Raw genomic sequence first — 19,323 nt, 5'->3', positions numbered from 1 at the left:
TTAAGGTTTTCAAAGCGTATACTCTTGTATATAATGTTGTTTAGCGAAAGCAACATTATTATGTGTAAGAATTTATAGAGTGCTTATTATAATTTACTGTATAATAGTGGTTTAAATCATGGGTTGAAACATTAGTACACAGAATGGAGACTTATTATAACTTTTGTTTAACTATTTTAGTAAAGAGAGCATTCATCTGTCAACAGCTGTCATCTTCACCGACGACTTCACTACAATCTTAACTATTAAGCCTTAAAATCATCCAAAATACTAAAATAAGGAGCCATAGGTGGTCTAGTTTTATATACCATAGGTGAACTATAAATCTTAATTATTCAATTTTGCCTCAAGTCAACTAGATTTTCTTAATTTTCTTGGAATATTGCTGCACTCAGGCAATCAGAGATGATAATCAATTCCCTCCTTACGAGCAAATGATTTAGCTAAATTTGGAGGACTCTGTGCTCAATCCCACAAGGTCTCCATGCAGTCCTCTGTGTTTCACATAATTCTGTAAACTTCTGTAAACCATAACTACCTTTTGCTTAAATTTAAACCAAGTAGCACGGTGCTATGGTGAGCTCGTAGTGGACTTAGGGAGTTATTATATATCTTATTATGTCTACTTATTGAGATCTTCAAGGCCACTGACTGACCATCTCCAGAAATTGTGACTATCATATAGAATTCTAAAGAGTGCCGTTAGACGAGAACTATTAGATGATTTAGAAGAAAGCAGAAGAATGCAAACATGAACTAATAGGAACCAACAAATCCGTTGTAGATCACAATGAAATGTGTCAAACAAAACATGTGTGTGACAATGGCAAGTAACAGAATCAGTAGATTGACAGATGTTGTCACACCTCGAATACGACTTGGCTACAAGTTTATCAGGCAGTTGAGTGTGTGGCTGTAGGTGAAGTGGTGTGTAAACTGTGGGTAGAGGCAGGCACTCTCTCTTACGGGCTCACCATAGCCCGTGCTACATGGACACTTCGTTCTGAGTAGTAAATCTGAAACAACAACAACAGGCAGGCACTCACGCGAGAGCTATATATCTTACACGGTCAAAATTGAGGCATTTAGAAATAAAACTCAACTTACGTTGCATGAAATAGCAAATATTTTTATTGTAGATGTTAAAATATCTGAATTACTTGCACTGCATTCACATTTCGCTTCAGTCAGATAATTGATAAACATATTGTTAATCCAACAATATATAATCCAATAAATATATTGTATATTTTTAATCCAACTGCATGACAGCCAGTTCTGCAAGGAAAACTTTACAATGGTTAACTAACTTCGTGCTTCTATAATTCAGGGATGGTCAACTTCTTGGGCTGCTCCCAAGAGAACTGTTGCCGACCAAAATGTCCATAACATGAAGTTTCACTGTAGATTGGTCTCTTTAAGCCCAGCTCCTTGACAATGTGTCCTGGTCGTAGATCAAAGTTGTGATTAACAATCTTCAGAAGTTGCTTTGATGTGTACTGTGAGGTACCATAGTGGAAGATGCTGATGCTTATGGGCTGCGCAACACCAATGGCGTAAGATACCTGAACCAAACAGCGTCTGCATAATTTGTTTGTCACCAAGGACTTGGCAACCCATCGGGCAGCATAAGCCGCTGAGCGGTCCATCTTTGTGTAGTCTTTGCCAGAGAAGGCTCCCCCACCATGAGCGCCCCACCCACCGTATGTGTCAACGATGATTTTTCTGCCAGTGAGCCCAGCGTCACCTTGTGGTCCGCCCATAATGAATTCTCCACATGGGTTGATGTGGTATTTCGTTTCAGCATCTATGTATTTTTCAGGAATAACTACCTTGATGACCTTCTCCATAACCTCGTCACGCAAAGCTTCGACAGTAATTTGTTCCGAGTGCTGTAGAGAAGCGACAACAGTATGCACTCTTTGGGGGATGACAGCGCCTCGATCGAAAGCATACTGGCAAGTGACTTGCGTCTTGCAGTCAGGTCGCGCCCACCAGAACGTCCCATTTCTTCGCAGCTCTGCAATCTTCTGATTGAGACGGTGTGCCAGCACGATGGTTAAGGGCATACACTCGTCTGTCTCATCAGTGGCATAACCAAACATCAGTCCCTGGTCCCCTGCCCCGATGTCGTCATCACTGCGCCCAACGTGTACACCATTAGCAATCTCTGCACACTGTTGCTCCAGAGCCAGGAGAATATTGCAGGTCTTGTAGTCAAAGCCCTTTCGTGAATCGTCAAAACCAATTTTCTTGACAATATCACGCACAATTTGTTGATAGTCAACTTGCGCCTCGGACGTAATCTCCCCACAGATCAGGATCATGCCAGTTTTGGTACAAGTTTCACAAGCAACTTTGGCGTCAGGGTCCTGGCTAAGATGGGCATCAAGCACTGCATCGCTGATCTGATCGCAAATTTTGTCCGGATGGCCTTCGCCTACGCTCTCACTGGTGAAGAGGAACGTCTCCTGGTCTCCATCCATACTCTCAGTGCACTATAGTGTCTAGGAGGCCAACCCAGCTGTCGTGTGCTCCCGTACAGCACAGAGTGGATAAAGAGGCCGACACTGGTGCTTTCCCAATATTTATATCATGACAGTCACGTAATCACTCAGGTGTCGTCAACACCTGATTGTCACAATGCGCACATATCTGGAACACAATAATAATAATAATAATATTAATTATTAATATTATTGTTATTATTACAAATAATAATATTTTATTTATAAAAATACAAAGGACCTGATTGATTACATAGCAGGTAATTACATTTTAAAGGCAGCGAAGCATTTGAGCTGTTATCATAAGCTGTTATCACAACCTGTTATCACAAGGATGACTATCATTAACACTGCTGCAGCGCTTCACGGTGGTGTGTACTCGCCTATTTGTGTTTGCTGGGGTTGACCTCTGGCTCTTTGGTCCCGCCTCTCAACTGTCAATCAACTGGTGTACAGGTTCCTAAGCCTATTGGGCTCTATCATATCTAAACTTGAAACTGTGTATGGAGTCAGCCTCCACCACATCACTTCCTAATGCATTCCATTTGTCAACCACTCTGACACTAAAAAAAATTCTTTCTAATATCTCTGTGGCTCATTTGGGCACTCAGTTTCCACCTGTGTCCCCTTGTGCGTATGCCCCTTGTGTTAAATAGCCTGTTTTTATCTACCCTGTCAATTTTTCTGAAAATCTTATACGTGGTGATCATGTTCCCTCTTACTCTTCTGTCTTCCAGCGACGTGAGGTTTAATTCCCGTGTATACATTACAAGTGTGTATACATTACAAGGTCATACCTGGGCCGTTTATATTCGAAATTATCTATTTCCAGATAGATTGGACTGTGAACATTCAGTGATGACAGCAGGCATCTTGAAGTGAATATTTTATCCTTCGGTTGAGGTTGAGGCGAGTCACACCACCACTAGGCATTGTTATAGATACTTGTGGCATTGTTATTCTTGCTGGTTTAATGGCGACGACGAATTGAGAATCGGATGCGCCCCGAGGACTAGGGTTCGGAAAAGGAAATAAGGGGAAGGGGGTAGAATCCTATCGAAATCTCTTCAGACAGTGGTCATGACCGAATATACGAAAAAGTGTGGCAATGTGTCTAGTATAGTCGCCCCTTGCTCCAACTCCATCAAAGAGAACGGAACCTGTGAGGAGGGACATATGTAATCGAATTTGTGGAGGTTCTGTTTACCTTCAGTGAGAGAGTGCTATACACTCCGGGGGGAGAGAGAGTGCTATACACTCCGGGGGGAGAGAGTGCTATACACTACGACAGTAGTCGGGTTGTTACCACAATAAAACAACAGGTTATTATCTCAAATTTATATTAATATTATTTTATGTTATGAGTTTGTACACATGATGAGCTTAGGATAAGTGTTTTGTCTTTGTTGGTAAATATATTAATGTAAGTATTGATGGTGTAGCACCTTGTGACGCGTGAGGTGACTCTCCTGGCACGTTGTGACGCATGAGGTGACTCTCCAGGCACGTTGTGACGTGTGAGGTGACTCTCCAGGCACCTTGTGACGCATGAGGTGACTCTCCAGGCACGTTGTGACGTGTGAGGTGACTCTCCAGGCACGTTGTGACGCGTGAGGTGACTTTCCAGGCACGTTGTGACGCGTGAGGTGACTCTCCAGGCACGTTGTGACGTGTGAGGTGACTCTCTAGGCACGTTGTGACGTGTGAGGTGACTCTCCAGGCACGTTGTGACGCGTGAGGTGACTCTCCAGGCACGTTGTGACGTGTGAGGTGACTCTCCAGGCACGTTGTGACGCGTGAGGTGACTCTCCAGGCACGTTGTGACGCGTGAGGTGACTCTCCAGGCACGTCGTGACGTGTGAGGTGACTCTCTAGACACGTTGTGACGTGTGAGGTGACTCTCCAGGCACGTTGTGACGCGTGAGGTGACTCTCCAGGCACGTTGTGACGCGTGAGGTGACTCTCCAGGCACGTTGTGACGTGTGAGGTGACTCTCTAGGCACGTTGTGACGTGTGAGGTGACTCTCCAGGCACGTTGTGACGCGTGAGGTGACTCTCCAGGCACGTTGTGACGTGTGAGGCGACTCTCCAGGCACGTTGTGACGCGTGAGGTGACTCTCCAGGCACGTTGTGACGCGTGAGGTGACTCTCCAGGCACGTTGTGACGTGTGAGGTGACTCTCCAGGCACGGTGTTGACGCGTGAGGTGACTCTCCAGGCACGTTGTGACGTGTGAGGTGACTCTCCAGGCACGTTGTGACGCGTGAGGTGACTCTCCAGGCACGTTGTGACGCGTGAGGTGACTCTCCAGGCACGTTGTGACGCGTGAGGTGACTCTCCAGGCACGTTGTGACGCGTGAGGTGACTCTCCAGGCACGTTGTGACGCGTGAGGTGACTCTCCAGGCACGTTGTGACGCGTGAGGTGACTCTCCAGGCACGTTGTGACGTGTGAGGTGACTCTCCTGGCACGTTGTGACGCGTGAGGTGACTCTCCAGGCACGTTGTGACGCGTGAGGTGACTCTCCAGGCACGTTGTGACGTGTGAGGTGACTCTCCAGGCACGTTGTGACGCGTGAGGTGACTCTCCTGGCACGTTGTGACGTGCTGGACACCATCTGACGTGTGAGGTGACGCTCCAGGCACGTCTGGTAACACTCACAGGCAAAGTGTATATCTTTGTAATGGAGAGGTGAGACGACTATTTCGTGTAATTACTCACGGCTCTGTTCTCTGGAGGACATGTTGTGGAGGGTGACACGTGAAGGCCTAGTGACCAGTGTGGGAGGGTGACACGTGAAGGCCTAGTGACCAGTGTGGGAGGGTGACACGTGAAGGCCTAGAGACCAGTGTGGGAGGACTGAGATGAGCACGGAGCATAGTGAAGACAGCTCTGGTGGACGGTGGGACCGCAGCCTCCCTTATCTCCCACATATGTGTTGACCCACTAAATTTCTATCGCCTTTAGTCACACTCTTTATGTATCTGGTAACGCTGCTGACGTCTCTGGTAACGTTGCTGACGCTCTGGTAACGCTGCTGACGCTCTGGTAACGTTGCTGACGTCTCTGGTAACGCTTCTGACGTCTCTGGTAACGCTGCACAAGTTGACAGCCGCACATCACAATGGGAGAAAGACATTTGTTCAAGGGCTATGTTGACGCCTTGTCCGGGCCGGTCTTATGCAGCTGCTTGCACTCTTTCTCGACTCGAAGTGACGAGACTGCGCGCGCAAGTCGACTCAAAGTGACGAGACTGAGCGCGTATGTCGACTCGAAGCGACGAGATTGCTTGCGCATGTTGACTCGAAGTGACGAGACTGAGCGCGTATGTTTATTCGAAGTGACGAGACTGCGCGCGCATGCCCCTGTGTATTTTGAAGCACACAAAAAGGCCACATTTTGAGCATTAGTTCCCTGGGAAATCGGAGATCCGGTGGACGACGTGTCATCATCGTCTCTCTTCGAACACTCGGGGCCCAAACTTGTACACCAGCTTCCTTTCCGGAACGGAGACCAACATTCCGGACTTGTAATGGTACCTGAAATGGAACAGACGCGTGTTACTCCCGTCCTATATTGTCGGGTTCGTTCACGGACTCATAATCAGGAATTCCAAGTTCGAGTCCAGGGCGGGACAGAAAGGGACGGGTGCACTTCCAATCACCCAAATGCCTTGTTCACCTAGCAGTAAATAGGTACTCAGAAGTCAGTTTGTTGTGATATAAGCCATGATATAAGCCTAATACTGGCTGCCTGTGCCCCTGACACAATGAATTATTTGTGATGGGGTTGAAAATATATTACGGTTCTAAAAAATAGTCTATTTGTCAACTGTTAAGTAAACCTTTGTCCCAAATACAGAACATTTTTCAAGTTATAACTCTACTGTATTATAAATCAATGGTTTAAAATACAAAAAGTCCATGGTTAACTCATTTTCTTTGAAACGATCTGATGCCTAGGTTTTCTGAAAAAAATTAAATTCTAGGATTTATTCAAATAGTTTTCGAATTTAAAATTTCACATGTTTGAAAACTATACACTGTTTTAGAGAAACCAAACTTAACCTAACTTAATGTAACCTAACCTAACCATGGATAGGCAGCAGCTAATAACACTAATTAAGTAATGATTTTGACGTAATTACCCCGAGGGTTTAAACCCCCCTGAGGACAGGTTAAGTTACTGACTGTTCATTAGTGATTAAACAAATATCAAATTAACAAGATTACCTTACAGCAAACTGGTGAAGAAAAAGCAGGTGTTTTCACAGGTTTAAGACTCGACCATTTGTAGCTTTAAGAGAAGGTGGAATACAAACTAAATCGTAGAAAGATATAAAAAACATCAGACACTAACAGTTAGAAGACAAGGCTAAGATTCAGAGCTTTTTCTCGTAGGCACTAGTGGGTGACTACACACACACACACACACACACACACACACACACACACACACACACACACACACACACACACACACACACACACACACACACACACAACCAGGTATGATAGGGAAATGGGACAGGAGTCATTGCTGTAAACAACCGATGCTCGAAAGGCGGGATCCAAGAGTCAATGCTCGATCCTGCAGACACAACTAGGTGAGTACACACACACACACACACACACACACACACACACACACACACACACACACACACACACACACACACACACACACACACACACACCGGAGGACACCTGCTGCTCACCTGAGAGCGCGAGCAAAGTAATCATAAGGCAGAGAGCCATCCTTAGGTCGGCGCTGGCCCCATCGCTGAGCCACCTCGTGCTGGTTGGTGAGCCGGAAGATGTGCTCCTCTTCATTCTCCCAGCGGATGATGCTCGGGTTACAGGTCGGGTCCTTCAACAGGTCCAGCAGGAACTCCCACAGCTTAGGGCCTCGATCTCCACGTCCTCCTACCGGGTGAGAACCGAGTCATAAGATGCCATCTCTTGGCCGCATGTCTACGACATTTTGGGCATCATTATTAGAGGAATAAGTCACAACAAAGGTTGGAACAAAGCCGGCATCGTCAGGAACGTGAGCCACATCTCTGTCCAAACAATTAACCAGAATTTGTGTTGTAATATTCACCTGTGTATCCACAACCAGGAAGGTCTTCCCGTGATTCTCCAGAAAGTGTTAGTAGATTAATGCTCGGAAATTATTTGAATAAAATAATGCCAAACTATCTTTTTGGTAAATAGACGATTTGTAATGACCGAGAAACATGCACTTGAGCTGAGTGAAGGACAGAAATTGTTTGAAATGTTTGTTTATTGGCGAGGCGAGGACTTCACTGTCTTATACCTGGATGAAGAGGCCTATAGGGCTTGTTTAGCTTAGATTTCTGCCTAAACTTCTAGTAAACATCAGTGTTTGCTGGCGTTTTGGTACACTTACTTCTGTTTTTAGCTTGGCAGGATGAAAATTGTGATAGGTGGGTGGAGGAGGGGGGCGGGGTCACTCCGGGCACAGAATACCCAATACCCGTCGCCTCGGACGAATACCCGCAATCCGTCGCTCCGGCTGGTGAATACACACCGCACGTTCCGTGAGAAGAAAACCCGCAACCCGTTGCTCCTGGAAGAGAATACCCGCCACCACTGCTGACTGAGAGGCAGTCCTCTCTGTAGCTGTCCTTGCGATTCACGTGCAACCTGTCGAACATATCCAAAGTACGGTCTTCTACGGACTCGTCCTTGACATCTGAAGTCGGCGTGGAGTATCCTCGAGTACAGGAGTAATGCTCAGGCTGGTACTCGTAATATGGGTAGCAGTTGCTCCAGTTCTCTTGGGGATGGGTAGCGGCTTTGGGCTGTAGTTCGTAGTAGGTGGCGCTGTTGGAGGCGCTGCCGGACGTGTTCTCCAGAGTTAGCTGTGGCTGGCAGTCGTACCCACCTGCAGCACAATTATTATTCATTTAGTATAGTCTAGTGTTTATATCACTCCATGTTGGCATAATTTAGGTACACAAGAAATGGATAGCAAAGTCAATATGAACAGTATGTCTCGGAAACGTTTATATTTGAAGTGAGATTAAATTTGTTTATGTGGCACCTAGAAACAGTAATTTCAAGGCTAATCTAACATCTACCTGGTGGAGAGAGAGAGAGAGGGAGAGAGAGAGAGAGAGAGAGAGAGACAGAGAGAGAGAGAGAGAGAGAGAGAGAGAGAGAGAGAGAGAGAGAGAGAGAGAGAGAGAGAGAGAGAGAGAGAGAGAGAGAGAGAGAGAGATAGAGAGAGAGAGAGAGAGACAGAGAGAGAAAGAGAGAGAGAGAGAGAGAGAGAGAGAGAGAGAGAGAGAGAGAGAGAGAGAGAGAGAGAGAGAGAGAGAGAGAGAGAGAGAGAGAGAGACAGAGAGAGAGAGAGAGAGAGAGAGACAGAGAGAGAGAGAGAGACAGAGAGAGAAAGAGAGAGAGAGAGAGAGAGAGAGAGAGAGAGAGAGAGAGAGAGAGAGAGAGAGAGAGAGAGAGAGAGAGAGAGAGAGAGAGAGAGACAGAGAGAGAGAGAGAGAGCAGAAGGAGACTACTGGGTAGTCACAGGGGTTCACTTACTATAGGAACTAGTGGTGCGGACCAAGCGGTGAAGACGGTCGTAGAACAGTTTACCGTGGAGAGGATTGACCTCACGGAACTGCTCCTGAGTCATGTTCAGCAGCTGGGGTCCCGTGAAGCCCCCGAAGCCCCCCAGGTGGTCAGCGTCGATGTTGTTCTCCTGGCACACAGAGAACACCCACCCGCGCACGTGCTGGAACGGGCATACCTGTTGTTACTCACACACCTGTTGTTACTTACACACCTGTCACCACGCTCACTCAGACCAGGGGCAGGGGTAGGAGGGGGAAGGAGCGTGGAAGTAGGTTAGAATATTATTGCATGAACAGAGGTCAGTGCAGGTGTATATATAGGCCTACTAACTCTCACATGAATGTTCATCTGTTCAGCTAGAGTGTGTGTCTGGCTGTGTGGAGCCCGAGTGCTTGACTCACGGACACCAGAGGATCCCAGATGACAACCATTCTCTTCTTACTTGTGAGTGCTTATGGATCACCTCCTTTGAGACACTTACCAGGACATGAGTCACTTACCAGAGCCTGAGACACTCACCAGGGGCTTGGGTTACTTACCAGGGCTAGAGACACTCGTCAGGGCCTGAGACACACTCACCAGGGGCTTGAGACACACTCATTAGGGCTTGAGACACACTCACCAGGGCTTGAGATACTCACCAGGGCCAGAGACACACCAGGGGCCTGAGACGCACTCACCTCTCTCTTCCAGGTGTGGACGGGGCAGTAATGGAACATAGTGCTGCAAGGCGCCCCCCCTTCCTCCTCACTCTCGTAGAACTCGTTATCCCAGCTGTAAGGGCCAGAGATGCGACATCTGTAATAAATATAAGTAACAGCTGCGTGCAAGCGTACCTTATACATCTTAGAATACATTAAACAGTGCTCTTAAAACATGCATATCATACAGAATATACACGTGGCGGCTGCAGGGCGCAGTGGAGATGATAAGCAAGCTCGGAAGACCAAGCTGGGTCATCAGAAGGAGGTGAGATGCGAGGGGAGACTCATCAAGACTAACAAGCAACAAGTGTGTCTGTGGCATTAGTATTGGTCTTGCTGGCCAGGTGTTCAGGGTCACTGAGAGGAGCCTACCTGATAACCTGCGGCAACCGATCTCTAGTGTGTGTGTGTGTGTTGTGTGTATTCAAATTGCCCAATAATTCGTTGTCAAAAGACATGCTATGGTTAATTTTGTAATAATTCAAGTTTAAAGGTTAAAATGTTAAGAGTGCAATTGTCTTCAGCGTCTTATGCTAAAAACGTCAGTCACAGAGTGAGGTGACATCCTTCCCGGGACTCTTATCTTTCCCCTATCTCTTCTCTCCTCCCATATTTCCTCTCTCTTATTCCTCTCCCCGTCTCTCACCTCTCCTGCAGCTTCTCCCTTCTCCATCTTTTCCCCTTCTCTCCTTGTCTCTTCCCTATCATCTCCTTTTACCTTATCTCTCTTCCTATCTTTCTTCTCTCCCCTATTCCCCTTCCCCCTCCTCTTCTCCCCACATTTCACGGTGGAAGCATCAAACTGCGGGTTTAAAAACCCCTGATTTTACTGCATATTTTTTTTTTTAAATCGCGGAAGGGGGCAATCAATTAATGGGCCGATATTTCTTTAAGCACGGTACTTGGGCTGACCTCGACTGGCCAAGGACACTCAAATATCTCACATGTTTAATGTGTTAAGGTTGGGTGAGGCCTCGTACTTCGGACAGAAACGCACACACACACATTATATATATATATATATATATATATATATATATATATATATATATATATATATATATATATATTCACAGCTTGAAGGGTTTGATGTTCCGTGACATGGTTTTAGGAGACTACTCTGGACCCCCGTAAAAGAAAGCTCGATGCTCTGACGCCCCACGTGGCCGTCAACAAATGGTTGGCGAGGCATCGGAAGGTACCTGACGAGGTCCACAACATCGGTAAGGACAAACTTGTGAACGTGATGTCTCCAGAACTGTAATAATACAAAGCACGTCCCTGCTCCAAATACGTTAACTAGTTTTCAGCACCTGCAATCACCCCAGCCCAAGGGCTGCCGGCACCACACACCCCGGCCCAAGGGCTGCCGGCACCTTCAGCACACACCCCGGCCCAAGGGCTGCCGGCACCACACACCCCGGCCCAAGGGCTGCCGGCACCTTCAGCACACACCCCGGCCCAAGGGCTGCCGGCACCTTCAGCACACACCCCGGCCCAAGGGCTGCCGGCACCTTCAGCGCACACCCCGGCCCAAGGGCTGCCGGCACCACACACCCCGGCCCAAGGGCTGCCGGCACCACACACCCCGGCCCAAGGGCTGCCGGCACCACACACCCCAGCCCAAGGGCTGCCGGCACCTTCAGCGCACACCCCGGCCCAAGGGCTGCCGGCACCACACACCCCGGCCCAAGGGCTGCCGGCACCACCCACCCCGGCCCAAGGGCTGCCGGCACCACACACCCCGGCCCAAGGGCTGCCGGCACCACACACCCCGGCACAAGGGCTGCCGGCACCACACACCCCGGCCCAAGGGCTGCCGGCACCACACACCCCGGCACAAGGGCTGCCGGCACCACACACCCCGGCCCAAGGGCTGCCGGCACCACACACCCCGGCACAAGGGCTGCCGGCACCACCCACCCCGGCCCAAGGGCTGCCGGCACCACACACCCCGGCCCAAGGGCTGCCGGCACCACACACCCCGGCACAAGGGCTGCCGGCACCACACACCCCGGCCCAAGGGCTGCCGGCACCACACACCCCGGCACAAGGGCTGCCGGCACCACACACCCCGGCACAAGGGCTGCCGGCACCCTCAGCGAGAATGGTTGTGTCAGGCGGTGAAACATTTATCACAACACTCACTCGTCGAGATCTAGACTGAGTAAGTCGTCAGGCAAACATCCCTGGGCCATAGCTGAGAGCAGAGCTTCCCTCAGTTCACTGGTGTTGCTTGCTTGCTGGTCAGAGAGCACTGCAAGCACTCACCGCCTTGCACCTTCATATATGCCAGCCTGCCTCCTGCTTGGTACGGGTTCTCCTCTTGACACATGAATGAATATCGTCGTTATTTTACTGAAGCGTGTTGGGCATAACTGGGACCGACATTCATTGGCTGACAAAATTAGTAACTCCGCCCAAGAGGAGTGGTTAATGTGGGCGTGAAGCGAGGCAGCTCCTGCCTACTACGTCACGGCATCCTTCCTGCACTCACCAACGAACGCCATCATATCTTCTAGTCAAGGTAAATTAGTCTTAAAAGGTCTTTCCAGCCAAGCGTAAAAATATATATGTACCGAGAAAATGTGACCCCCAGAACGACCAGGACGGCTGACCTGGAGGTTCATGACGGGTGAGGAACCTCTACGAGTTCATGTGTAAGGTGAGGACCTCGGGAGCATCCACCCCAACTTCGTGCACATCTGTTGCAGGAGACACTCACCCCCTCCTGTGCTGGAGGTCCTCGCCAGGGTTCACAGGACCCGTACCTGTGATGCTGTGGTGCCGACACCTGGTTCACAGCACTGCACCTCCTCAACTCTCAGCCGCCAAGAGACCTTGAAATACCTGTATTGCTGGTTTGTACAACAGCAGCTCAGGGAGTCTAAGCATCCCCACCACCGCCACGGGTCTATCACACCACCAGTTGTTTAATAGACCAGTGGTGGTGATGAGGGATAGGTGATGCTGGTAGTGGGGTGAGGGGGGAGGGGGGTAGGTGGACGTAGTGGGTAAGTGGGGGTAGGTGGTGGTAATGGGTAAGTGGGGGTAGGTGGTGGTAGTGGGTAAGTGGGGGCAGGTGGTGGTAGTGGGTAAGTGGGGGCAGGTGGTGGTAGTGGGTAAGTGGGGGCAGGTGGTGGTAGTGGGTAAGTAGGGACAGGTGGTGGTAGCGACGGAAGAAGGCCTCATACTACAGTACAAGACTTAAAAAAAGAATGGAGTGGGACTTTTGGTCTCTTTATGACAGATGGTAATTAAATAATTACTCAGGGTACTCTTGTAGAACCCTGAGTACATGAACAAGAGTACAACAACCACTCTCCAGGAAAAGGTTCTCAATAAACATACTTGAACTTGAACTTGAACAACATTTACAAACAGCTGAAGAAACACTGAGAAAAAACACACACAGGCTGTTACACGTCTATTAATCACAGGGAGTCAAGCAAGCGTCCAAGAAAGGCTTAATGTTGGTCTGAAGACTATTAGAGAATGACTCTGATTTCTTGTAGGGCAGTGGCCACCGCAGCCGCTCACGACCAATTGGGCCCCCTGTTCGGTTCCCCAGGCAGAGCAGAGACGTTTCGACACCTTTTCCTTTTATCTGATGTCTATGTTTACCTAGCAGTAATTAGGTACCTGGGAGTTAGACAGCTGTTGTAGGTTGCATCCTGGAGATTGTTGTGTGTGTGTGTGTGTGTGTGTGTGTGTGTGTGTGTGTGTGTGTGTGTGTGTGTGTGTGTGTGTGTGTGTGTGTGTGTATGTGTGTGTGTGTGTGTGTGTGTGCGTGTGTGTGTGGATATAGTGAGGTTTTCAGTAACAAAACGTGAAAGTCTTTTCAATAGAAACATTACTAAATTTGCTTTAATACAAATTATATAGCCTTACAATATGAATATTAATAATAATTTGAACAATTTGGATCCATTTTTAATTGATCAATTAAAAAACTATTTTTTGCAAGATGATTAATACACATATATGTCATTAGAGCTTGTAGGAGCTCACACACGTTAGTCATTAGGGATAACACTTCCAGAAACAAACTCGTATTGGTCATTAGACCTTCAGCAGTTTCCTCTGGTTCTTGTGTTCATGAATCAATATTACAAAGACATTATTTGTGACCTCTAATTAGACAAATCAGACCTGTGGAAGACTGCAATACAAGATGAACAGATAATCTCCACAGATGGTCTGAGAAATGGCTACTAGACTTTAAACCTGACAACTGCAAGGTTATGAGGATAGGAACTGGAGCAAAAAGACCTCAAATACAGTACCGGATGATACGAAGGCAACTTGCAACATCTGAAAAAGATTAAGACTTAAGAGTGGACATAACTGGAGATCTACCACCAGAGGCACACATCAGCAGGATAACGAGGGCGGCATATGTCATACTGGCAACCGTCCCGTTATCCTGCACCAACTTGGATATAGATCCCTTCCAAGCGCTGTATACCACCTTTGTGAGACCTGTTACTGAGTATGCAGCTCTGGCACGTAACCCCTATCTAAAGAAATACAAAACATCATTAAGGTCCAAAAATATTCAGCAAGGCTTGTTTCTGAGCTAAGAGGACTGAACTATGAAGAAAGATGTGGAAAACTGATCTCATTCCACTTGAGGAAAGGAGTAGGGCAGACATGATAACGACATACAAGATACTGAGGGGGACTGACACAGTAGCTAGACAAACAATATTCAAATTAGGGAACGCGAAGACATAGATGAAAGCTGGAAACATAGATGTTTCATCGGTATGTCAGAAATAACTTTCTTTATAAGAGTCATAAATAAGTGGAACGCACTAGATAAGGAAGTTGTTGAAACCAATTCGATAAGCGGCTTTAAATGTAAATATAAGATAAACAACCGAACATTCATCTAATGATAGTCGAAAGACGGGGCTTAAGAGTAGGTGCTCGACCCCTGCAGGTTCAGTTAGGTGAGTTTGTCAAGACTGTTAAGGGGAAGAGGTTGACCACACGCCGCTGGCTCCCGGCGACCATGTACTGAGCTGTGAGAGGACCGCCTCGCCAGGCCAATCTTATCGCAGCTGGCTCCTAGTACAGCTGGCTATCACCTCGCCTTATCTGGCTGCCAACGTCTTGCCAATCTTTTAAGTACATAACAGTTTATTAGACCAGACGTCAGCTCTTGAGTACCATTTTTCTCTCAGTATTTCCTTCTAAAACTGTGCACGTATGTGCCTATAGTGAGAGGTCTATAGTGAGAGCCCTACAGTGTGAGGGCCTATAGTGTGAGACCTACAGTGTGAGGGCCTACAGTGTGAGGGCCTACAGTGTGAGGGCCTACAGTGTGAGGGTCTACAGTGTGAGACCTACAGTGTGAGACCTATAGTGTGAGGCTTACAGTGAATCATCAAGAGACTGGACGAAGAGCCACTGAGAAACAGCGATAAGTTATTTAAACAACGAGGGACCAATGAAGTATCAACGAGACTAGTGAGGAAGCACCGAGGAACCTGTGTGGGCTGGACGAGGGCCCACATAGGAAGCAACGAACGAAGTAACGAGGAAACCGGCGAAAGTACCAACGAGGGAAGAGCAGTAAAGGACCATAGTGGAGGACAGCGCGGGCGCGGGGCGCTTCCAAGAATGTGACGCCACATATGCTCCTGATCGTTGCTGTGCTCCAGGATATCCTTGACTATGACTAAGGTTGGGGGATGAGGACGGGGCCGCTGGTGTGAGGGAGGGAGGTAGGGGAAGAGGCGCTGAAGGAGAGACCACAACACCTTGGCACCAACGAGGGAAAAGCAATGGGGTGTTGAGAGGGTAACCTCGGGCAGGTGAGCAAGGGGGCACAATAGACGCAGGAGACTGGTGAAGAAGCAACGCATATCTAGTAAGGAAGCACAAGGTGACGGATAACGAGGCACCAGTAAGGGGACTCCAAGGCTACACTGGAGGAACAACTAGGGAATTATAAGATGTCAATGAGTGCTTTATACCATGACAAAGCCAACTAAAGATATAGTCAAGGCCGTGTGTGTGGCGGTCTCTGTGTGTCGTGGCCAACAGGAACTCTCTTCGACCACATCTGATGGGACGAGGAATAATCAGGACTGGCGGACGATCTCTCGTCTGATCCTCTTAAATACGACACCGACGCTACGTCTGAGTGTACCAGCCTTCAGTGTCGGGTGTCAAGAAAGGGTCATGTTGAAGACTGCCGTCCAGGTGGCATCACCTCTCACGCTTCTCAAGGGCTGGCGCCCCCATATACGAGCCTCAGCTCTTCTGCTTTCCCGGCGACGTCTATTATTTACTGCACAGATAGTTTCATACGTCGAAGCTTCCCAGGGGCCAGAGGATACCAGGAGCACCACGCCTGGGTGTTCTTAGCACTCCACAACACAGCCTCTAATACAAATGTATTAGTGTAAACAGTTTCGATCTTAACATTAGCAAAGATCGCCATCTGTGACGATCTTTTGTACCATTTACACCCACGCTTGGTACGGATGTGTGCCGGATACACTGCTGTTGTGGATGTGTGTGTGCCGGATACACTGTTGTTGTGGATGTGTGTCGGATACACGGCTGTTGTGGATGTGTGTGCCGGATACACTGCTGTTGTGGATGTGTGTGTGCCGGATATCTATTTGTATGCAGACGACAAGTCACAATAACGTGGTTGAAGATATGATAACCAAACCACACACACAGGTCTGGTCGAGGACCGGGCCGCGGGGACACTAAAGCCCCGAAATCAATCATCTCAAGATAACTACATCAGGAGATGGAGCAGCGGTCGTCTCCTCCTCTCCTGGTGTGTGTGTGGTCATCTGGTCATCATCTCTTTGTCTCCCTAACTTGTTTATTCTTTGTTATGCAGGCCGGCGTTCAATCCCCGACTGTCCAAGTGGTTGGGGCATCATTCCTTCCCTCCGTCCCATCTCAAATCCTTATCCTGACCCCTTCCCAGTGCTATATAGTCGTAATGACTTGGCGCTTTCCCCTCTGATAGTTCCCTTGTTTATTCTTTTTTTTACCTCCTTGATTTTATTTACACTTCTCGTTTGCTATCCATCCTTTTTCCGTTTTCTTTTAGTTCCTCCTTTCCTCCGTCTCCCGCGAGTTTTCCGGGCTATTCATGCCCGTGCCACCTCTTGTGTGGCTTAAAAATCTTCATCAATCAATCGCGTGTCACGGGAGACATCTCCCGTCACGCAGGGTGCAGTCGCATCTCCACAGATCTCCAGTATCAGCTCTTGATACTGGTAATGGCTCAAAAGGGCCACCACTTACGGGCTATTCATGCCCGTGCCACCTTTTGGGTGGCTTAATCTTCATCAATCAATCAATCAATCGCGTGTGTCAGTTGCCACATGGTATTGTGAGTGCGTGTGTGGACATTCACGCTCCAGGGGCCAGATTCACGAAAGCACTTACGAACCTATACATCTTTTCTCAATCTTTGGCGGCTTTGTTTACAATTATTAAACAGTTAATGAGCTCCGAAGCACCAGGAGGCTGTTTATAACAATAACAACAGTTGATTGGCAAGTTTTCATGCTTGTAAACTGTTTAATAAATGTAACCAAAGCCGTCAAAGATTGAGGAAAGCGGTACATGTTCGTAAGTGCTTGCGTAAGTGCTTTCATGAATCTAGCCCCAGGGCCTCTGCAGCCTTGCGCTTCTGACGACAATGGAGCCATTTCATTACCATCACCGCTGTAGGCTGCTGATTAAATGTGGGTCCATATTGGTTAAAAGGTATGGAGAGTTTATTAAAGGTTGGTACTCTATATGTAAATCTAGAGGTATGCCCCGATTCTCAGAGTGTATATATATTATCAGTTTACCTTAATATTTGTTGGTGGTTAGTTAGCTAATGTGGAGGCCCTCAATGGCCCTCCCGTGGTTGATTGGTCTTAAACTCAGCACCAATACAGCTGGTATAATGATGATGTTTGTAAACATACTGCAGACACCTCGTAAATCACCTTGAGAAGACAGCTGCTAGAAGGTTATCTTGAGGTTATCTTGAGATGATTTCGGGGCTTTTTTAGTGTCCCCGCGGCCCGGTCCTTGACCAGGCCTCCACCCCCAGGAAGCAGCCCGTGACAGCTGACTAACACCCAGGTACCTAATTTACTGCTAGGTAACAGGGGCATAGGGTGAAAGAAACTCTGCCCATTGTTTCTCGCCGGCGCCTGGGATTGAACCCAGGACCACAGGATCACAAGCCCGCGTGCTGTCCGCTCGGCCGAATGGCTCCGGTTCCAGAAGAAGTAATCCGATGCACGCTATTATTAGATATTAGTGATTACTACTGAATCAGATATTAAGGATTTTTATTGCTTTGAGCTGTAAGCAAGATCTCCTGAATGTGTTGCCACTCTCATCTACACTGTCAGTCTATTTGATGATAGAGACATGTCAGTGTCCCGCTAGTGTTCCCTGGAACATCATCCACTAATTGGTTAACAACCTGGTTCCCATTTACTGCTGGGTGAATAGAGGCGAGCAGTAAAGTATTGGTAATACCTAAACAATCCACCTTGGTCAGGACCCGAACTTGACACAGCGGTCCACAAGTGATGTATCTAGGTGTTTCCTGTGTGTCTTGTGTGGACGTGACAAGGATTTCTATATTACGTTCCCATGATTTATGCACTTATTATATTTATGAGTGGCGTATATTAATATACTCTGTTGTTAATTGTAAAGTTGACCATCCTCAAGAGGAAAAGATATATGTAACTAACTTAGTCTGGCGCACACTCACACACACACACACACACATACACACACACATACACACACACACACACACACACACACACACACACACACACACACACACACACACACACACACACACACACACACGCTAAGCAAAAGTGGAGGCCACACAAAGAATGACAAGGAAGTGTGTGAAGAACTCTGTACAAGTTTCGGGAAGTTTTTAAGATAGGTCCAAATCTGTCTCAGATCTACTACCTCTAATGAAAGCGGCCCTACCAGAAGAAAGGCTGGACGGCAGAGCGACGGTCTCGCTTCATGCAGGTCGGCGTCCAATCCCCGACCGTCCACAAGGTGTTGGGGACCATTCCTTTCCCCTCGTCCCATCTCAAATCCTCATCCTGACCCCTTCCAAGTGCTATATACTACTATACTTCTCCTGACAGTTCACAATACCGCTCCTGTGCCAGGTAAGTTACGGGCTCGTAGCACGGGCTATCAGGTTGTTCCAAGTAACAACCTGATAGTTCCCCTTCCCTACCAGAAGAGAGAAGGATGATTGTCTTGCAGGACCGCACGTCTCTCACCACCCAGGTAACGATGCCTGACCACACGCACACGCACACACTGCCAATACTAATGAGCGCCACCAGTCATTAATGTATATCAACACAGAAGGTCTCGCAGATATGACACATGACACAGGAGATATTCTGCTCCATCGCAGCAGAAAATATAGACCATGAACAGGAGTGATAAGGATCACACACACACACACACACACACACACA

At 47.9% G+C, this 19,323-nt stretch overlaps 2 protein-coding genes across 5 annotated transcripts in view; both read right to left on the bottom strand.

Annotated features, from left to right (window-relative positions):
* Positions 1-1,103: 1,103 nt before the first annotated feature.
* Positions 1,104-2,570, bottom strand: LOC123747425 (S-adenosylmethionine synthase). The gene has a single exon (XM_045729645.2). The coding sequence runs from the start codon at positions 2,484-2,486 to the stop codon at positions 1,320-1,322; it is 1,167 nt and encodes a 388-aa protein (XP_045585601.1). The 5' UTR covers positions 2,487-2,570; the 3' UTR covers positions 1,104-1,319.
* A 1,260-nt stretch (positions 2,571-3,830) lies between these two features.
* LOC123747424 (transcription factor ets-4) overlaps positions 3,831-19,323 on the bottom strand; it is a 104,868-nt gene continuing 89,375 nt past the window's right edge. Inside the window, exons 1-7 of one of the 4 annotated variants that reach the window (XR_011226166.1) lie at positions 11,957-12,181; positions 9,785-9,902; positions 9,072-9,264; positions 7,918-8,415; positions 7,223-7,430; positions 5,344-6,044; positions 3,831-5,308 (exon numbers count right to left, since the gene is read on the bottom strand). Coding sequence is in view for 3 of the 4 variants with exons in the window: in XM_045729642.2 (XP_045585598.2) it covers positions 5,954-6,044; positions 7,223-7,430; positions 7,918-8,415; positions 9,072-9,264; positions 9,785-9,902; positions 11,957-12,006 (1,158 nt within the window). In the remaining variant the exon portion in view is untranslated. Of the gene's footprint in view, positions 6,045-7,222; positions 7,431-7,917; positions 8,416-9,071; positions 9,265-9,784; positions 9,903-11,956; positions 12,182-19,323 lie in introns of those variants that run through there. The other 3 variants (XM_045729642.2, XM_045729643.2, XM_069319889.1) reach the window with 3 other exon arrangements.

The sequence above is a fragment of the Procambarus clarkii genome, chromosome 94, assembly GCF_040958095.1.
Source record: "Procambarus clarkii isolate CNS0578487 chromosome 94, FALCON_Pclarkii_2.0, whole genome shotgun sequence".
NCBI lineage: Eukaryota > Metazoa > Arthropoda > Malacostraca > Decapoda > Cambaridae > Procambarus > Procambarus clarkii.
Note: the sequence above shows the minus strand (reverse complement) of the source record. Positions and strands in the feature narration are given on the sequence as shown.

What these genes read in the sequence shown, in the direction of transcription:
- LOC123747425 (XM_045729645.2), bottom strand. Translation starts at nt 2,486, where the DNA reads ATGGATGGAGACCAGGAGACGTTCCTCTTCACCAGTGAGAGCGTAGGC.